This window comes from Cyprinodon variegatus, unplaced genomic scaffold (genome assembly GCF_000732505.1).
Source record: "Cyprinodon variegatus isolate N-32 unplaced genomic scaffold, C_variegatus-1.0 Scaffold842, whole genome shotgun sequence".
Classification (NCBI taxonomy): Eukaryota; Metazoa; Chordata; class Actinopteri; order Cyprinodontiformes; family Cyprinodontidae; genus Cyprinodon; species Cyprinodon variegatus.
In genome coordinates this window covers 249,031-255,684 of record NW_015151295.1, presented here as the reverse complement: position 1 = coordinate 255,684, position 6,654 = coordinate 249,031, and the positions used below count along the sequence as shown (strand labels likewise).

The 6,654-nt window shown below is 43.3% G+C and overlaps 1 protein-coding gene across 2 annotated transcripts in view; it reads left to right on the top strand.

Annotated features, from left to right (window-relative positions):
- The window catches only part of cnnm3 (cyclin and CBS domain divalent metal cation transport mediator 3), a 34,307-nt gene that overhangs the window by 2,358 nt on the left and 25,295 nt on the right, over positions 1-6,654 (top strand). For both annotated transcript variants that reach the window (XM_015397175.1, XM_015397176.1), the window contains exon 2: positions 834-1,168. In XM_015397175.1, the coding sequence (XP_015252661.1) occupies positions 834-1,168 (335 nt within the window). The remainder of the gene's footprint in view (positions 1-833; positions 1,169-6,654) is intronic.

Genomic DNA, 6,654 nt, shown 5'->3' with positions numbered 1-6,654 from the left:
TTAGACACTGTCGTTGGACAACATGCAGTAATTGATTGTTTTAAATCAGGTTGGGCCCGGATCCTGACCGCGGTCTGCTAATCTGTGACCTCTGGTTAAGGGGATCCAGTTCTTGCAGCATGACGCAAAGCTCATGACCATAGATGAGGGTAGGAACGTAGATCGACCAGTAAATCAAGAGCTTTGCTTTTTGGCTCAGGGCTCTCTTCTCTACAGCGGACCACTACAGGGCAGGCTTCACAGCAGATAATGCCGTGTACTGCCTGTTGATCTCCCACCATCTTCCACTCATTCGTGAACAAGACCCCAAGATACTTTAAACTGCTCCACTAGGGGTCAGTACATCCTCCCCAACCTGGAGAAGGCACTCTACCCTTGGTGGAGTCCAACCCTCAGCTGAAATGAGTCAGACTTACTACCAGCAATGCAGACCAGGCTCTGACACCGGTCATACAGAGACCTAACAGCCCCTATTAAAGGGCCCGGTACTCCATACTCCCACAGGACCCCCCCCCACAGGACCCCCGAGGAACACGGTCGAATGCCTTCTCCAGATCCACAAAACACATGTAGACTGGTTGGGCAAACTCCCATGCACCCTCCAGGATCCTGCTGAGGGTGTAGAGCAGATCCAGTGTTCCACGGTCAGGAGGGAAAACAACAGATATCTCCTAGTAATGGATAGCTAAGTCATAATTATAAAATATTCAGGGTTATTTTTAATAAGAGTGGTGGGAGGGGCTTCCATAGAGAGCAGAGAAGCACCAGCAGAGAGGTTTTTCCATTGGCTGTTTTCTTTCCTTCTTGCTAACAATCCTCTCTCTCCCATCCAGACGTGCTCGCTGCTGTTCCTCTGCGTCCTGGGTCACTCTTTCCTGGCGGTGCTCCTCTACTGGGCGCTGGACTCCATCTTCTCGGCGGCGTTCACCAGCGGCTTTCTGATCTTCTTCCTGGCTGAGCTGGCTCCTCACATCCTGTGCTCCGGGTACGGCTTCCAGCTGGCGCCTGGACTCACCTGGCTGGCCCAGGTCTGCATGGTGCTCACCTGTCCCCTGTCCTGCCCTCTGGGGCTCATCCTGGACCTGGGCCTGGGGAGAGACATCAGCACCTGTGGGATACGAGAGAGGGCTATGGAGATGATCCGCGCCAGCGTCAACGATCCCTACAGGTAGTATAGATCGGGGATATTTATTAGAAACTCAGGCACCAACACCAGTGGTTCCCAATGTAAGGGTCGGAGACCACTATAGCTCCATTTCCACTAACCTTTAGAAACTGTGCTGAGATCGGTCTGAGCACGGAACCGAGATAACTGTTGAGTGTAAATGGGAGACAAAACTGAACCGGACCACGCCAGACACAACCGAACCGTGCTAACATGGTACTAGTTCATCAGTAGGTCTCAGCGCGGTTCAGTTCTAGCTCAGTTTTCATAAACAAAGACCGCATGAGCAGACCGCTTCATCTCCTTACAGTGAGCCACAATAGGGCTTGGGCGTCATGACGTAATTACTTTGCGTGGCCGCCATGTTGATGGCCTCTTTTACCGCTGCTCAGACTACTGCCCATGACTACCGCGTACTGTACTCCCTCTCAGCCGTGTTTTAATTTGATTAATTTCACCTTAACTTGATTTCAACCATGGTAAACCGTTGCTGTATTGTGGGCTGTAACAGCGCAACACATGATCACCATGGGAACAACATAGAAAATGGGTTAACTTTCCACCTTTTTCCTGCCTGGAGGCGCAACCACGGAGACTAAGTGTCAGAGATAAAGAGTCGTTGGCTAGCTCTATTTAATGTGTCCAAGTAAATTCCAGATCCTTTTTGGGATTTTAACATCTTTTTTCTCTCTACTTCTACGTCTCTTTGTTCAACAACAACGTTGTATCAGAGCTATGTTTATGTTCGCGTAGCCATCAACATGGCCGCCACGTCCCAAAATGCAACGCGTATCCCAAGCCCTATTAACATGACATTTCAGACATTCATAAAAATCCTAGCTTCCCTATCGAGCCACAAGATGTCCAGTGATGCTTCTGCTTATCAGTGTGATGAACCTCAACGTCTATCCTTGTTTCCTGCATCTGGAAGCCCTGATAGACTAGCGTTAGTCGTATCCACTTCCCAAAAGCTGACTCTGTCAAGTAAATCCACCAAAGGCTGCTTTCTTCGCCTGACTCGCTGCAAACTTCCTGAACGTTACAGGCACCGCCATGTTGGTTTGCTTGTTTCTTTCCAGAGGGCAGTAGTACCGTCGATCGCCACTAGGAGGTGATGAACCATGCTAGTGTCATGTGTGAAATGGTCGTAAGGAATCAAGCTCGTCACGGATCGGTTTTCAGAGGGTAGAGTAAACGGGGCTATTGTGTGTCATAAAACTGTCTGTGTGGGACACGAAAGGAGGATAATTCTCATTTCAGTCACTATGACGATAAGATAATAAAATTCCTGTAAGAAATCAAATCTTTTAAAGGCAGAGTTTTTAAACTAAACATCTAAACGAAACTATAAAAGCACACATAATACGCCCTGGCTCCCTTCCATGTTACTCTCCATTGTTTACTTTCCTGATATCAGTCATAGTGGTGACATCATCAAAGCTAACGTGATGCTTCAGCAGACATGCAGCCTTTTTTGCCAATGGGATGCTGGTGGTTAGCTAGTCCAGTGCTAGCTAAACCTGCATTAACCCAATCATTTCAGGCTTTCTATGGTTATAAACATTCTCAGCCAATGTTAGCCCCTTTTTAAAAATAGTCTAAAACTAGGCTGATATCAACCAACATGTGTCTCAGAAGGGGGGTGGGGTGATCATTTGGTGTTTTGGGCATGTGACAGTGATGCAGCAGGGGGGGGATGGGTGTTAAACTACTATGTCAGCAGGGTGGCTGCTTTTTGACATGGGGATGTAAACAAGTAATCAAGTTACAAATAATTGTCGTTTAATAGTTTAGTACATTAAAATTTGTTCCATCCGATTAAAAGGTCAATGTTGTTACGTTTCTGCCATCTAAACTGGAAAAATTAACCAATCCAGTTTTTGGATTATTTACATTGTTTTATGGAGAAGGATGCAAACTGAACTTTTTAAGGTTCTGTTTGTAAATATAAACAATGGATAAACTCCTCAGGTTATCACCTAGAAAGCGCCCATTTAGCGGTGCTGCATGGCAGAGCAGCATCAGTGTCTCTGCTGTGTTTGGAAGGTCCGATGACAAAAAAGGGGAGGACTTTAGGCAAAACGTTTGAAACGTGATAGAAAAAGACATGCTAGTAGTTAGCATGGTAGGCTTTTGTAATTTAATGCACTTGATGGAGGCACATTTCCCAGCACTGAATGCAAGATTACGCTAACATAGAGTGCTATATCACAGTTAGTGTCCACTTGATTGAAACAAAGTGGTAAATAATCAGCAAGTGAACCATTGAAATTACTTTCTGTCAGTGTGTTTACTGTCTGTCTGTTTTCTATCGGTCTTTTTTTCTCTGTCCATCTGTGTTCTGTCTGTTTTCTATCTGTTATTGTTTTTTTTNTTCTTCGCCTGACTCGCTGCAAACTTCCTGAACGTTACAGGCACCGCCATGTTGGTTTGCTTGTTTCTTTCCAGAGGGCAGTAGTACCGTCGATCGCCACTAGGAGGTGATGAACCATGCTAGTGTCATGTGTGAAATGGTCGTAAGGAATCAAGCTCGTCACGGATCGGTTTTCAGAGGGTAGAGTAAACGGGGCTATTGTGTGTCATAAAACTGTCTGTGTGGGACACGAAAGGAGGATAATTCTCATTTCAGTCACTATGACGATAAGATAATAAAATTCCTGTAAGAAATCAAATCTTTTAAAGGCAGAGTTTTTAAACTAAACATCTAAACGAAACTATAAAAGCACACATAATACGCCCTGGCTCCCTTCCATGTTACTCTCCATTGTTTACTTTCCTGATATCAGTCATAGTGGTGACATCATCAAAGCTAACGTGATGCTTCAGCAGACATGCAGCCTTTTTTGCCAATGGGATGCTGGTGGTTAGCTAGTCCAGTGCTAGCTAAACCTGCATTAACCCAATCATTTCAGGCTTTCTATGGTTATAAACATTCTCAGCCAATGTTAGCCCCTTTTTAAAAATAGTCTAAAACTAGGCTGATATCAACCAACATGTGTCTCAGAAGGGGGGTGGGGTGATCATTTGGTGTTTTGGGCATGTGACAGTGATGCAGCAGGGGGGGGATGGGTGTTAAACTACTATGTCAGCAGGGTGGCTGCTTTTTGACATGGGGATGTAAACAAGTAATCAAGTTACAAATAATTGTCGTTTAATAGTTTAGTACATTAAAATTTGTTCCATCCGATTAAAAGGTCAATGTTGTTACGTTTCTGCCATCTAAACTGGAAAAATTAACCAATCCAGTTTTTGGATTATTTACATTGTTTTATGGAGAAGGATGCAAACTGAACTTTTTAAGGTTCTGTTTGTAAATATAAACAATGGATAAACTCCTCAGGTTATCACCTAGAAAGCGCCCATTTAGCGGTGCTGCATGGCAGAGCAGCATCAGTGTCTCTGCTGTGTTTGGAAGGTCCGATGACAAAAAAGGGGAGGACTTTAGGCAAAACGTTTGAAACGTGATAGAAAAAGACATGCTAGTAGTTAGCATGGTAGGCTTTTGTAATTTAATGCACTTGATGGAGGCACATTTCCCAGCACTGAATGCAAGATTACGCTAACATAGAGTGCTATATCACAGTTAGTGTCCACTTGATTGAAACAAAGTGGTAAATAATCAGCAAGTGAACCATTGAAATTACTTTCTGTCAGTGTGTTTACTGTCTGTCTGTTTTCTATCGGTCTTTTTTTCTCTGTCCATCTGTGTTCTGTCTGTTTTCTATCTGTTATTGTTTTTTTTTCTCTGTTTTCAGTCTGTTTTCTGTCTGTCAATGTGTTTTCTGTCAGTATTTTTGTTGCACACGATGCTCCGTCCCAGTTAACTGATTGAAATGGGGAGTGCATCCTAGTGGTTAGGGCATAGGGCGTGGAATCCTGAGGTTGTGAGTTTGAAACCCACTCCCACAGACTGCCACTCTGGCTCTCTGAGCAAGACCCTTAACCCCACACTGCTCCCCGGGCGCTGCACAGCGGCTCCCCAAGCGATGGGTTAAATGCAGAGAGTTAATTTCTGCATTGTGAGATCAATAAAGATCAATGTATTTATTTTTTTATTCGAAGCTTCTACTTTGAAAACGTCCGGTTATCAAATAAACAAATATGTGTGGGGTTGGTTACTCCCCCACATATTAAGTGGACTCCAGTTTTTAATGGTGATGTTGAACAGCTGTTCAACAAAGATATTCGTAGGTCAGCTGTGGTATTTATGACTCTTATTCTGAAGGTTTGGAGGAAGCTGTGTCTCAGCTCTTCTTTGGCATTGACACTTTAGGTGGATACAGTCCTCTAACTGATTTCAGCTGAAAGCTAGTTTTTATTTGACAGCCTTAATGACTTAATCTTTGACTCAGAGTTTGCTTTAAGCCTGAAGTGGAAATGTCACCTTGGGGGATGATTAATAAGCTGAGCTGAAGTTTCTTATGTAGCACACCTGACCTCGACTGGGAAGCTAACCATTTCAAGATGTCGCTACACAGACTTCTACCTTTTTAAAGTTTAACAACAGATTTAAAACGTAACTATGACTCCTGGGTCAGAGGGACGTGTTGAGCCGCATTGTGAAAATGAGAATGTTTTGTGTGACTTTGTGCAGAGGTGAACTGAAACCCGTTTCAGTTGATCAGAGACACGTTTGAACTCGTCATCCACAGACTGAGTGCATCTTTCCAAGGCAGGAACATTTTCCAGGAACCAGGGAGTTTTCTTGGAGGAAAAATTACCCCATAATATATTTAACCCAGTAAAGTTTCCAACATGGATAGTACATCTAGGCTAACACCTAGAGCTAGGTGGAGGGACAGGACTAAAGCTTTAGTTGAAAAGTTTCAGTGTGTTTTGCACCAAGTCCATTGCTTTAGGCTTTAGTTATTTAAAAAATAGGCTTTTAAAAGGTACATGGTTGCATTACCTGCCTATACCTATAGACAAAAATCCAGTTAATGATGATAACATACGGCTATATACTCAAAGCTTCTGTCCTGATGGTGTTTAGACTGTCTTTTTTGAGCCTAAATAGAATCCCAGCACCGATCCTGATGAGAAGCTATAAACAGACGTGGCGCCATCTGCTGGAAGTACTGCTGAACTACCAGAAAGCTAGATGATGGCCTGGAATGCCTGGAACGGAAAATATACAACTTTGATAATATGCTTTAAAAGTGGGGCTTCAACTAACACCTATTTTGCTAAAGAATTAACTTGAGGATAGTTTTAAATTTTTTATAAGATCATTTTACGCAGATTTTGAACCAGGAGAAGCTAAAACTATTCCCCTTGATGACTTCTGGATATAATCTATTATTGGGGTGGATGCAAAATGTTTTCATCTTTTTCACAATTTTGCTGTTTTGAGCAGGTTCCTCATTCTGCTAAATGCATGTTTTTTGAGACTGCTTAACAATTAAGTTATTTAAATTCCAAATTAGCTGATTATTTCAATGATCCATTTATCATGATTAATCTATGACTATACGTCGCTCCGGAGTTTA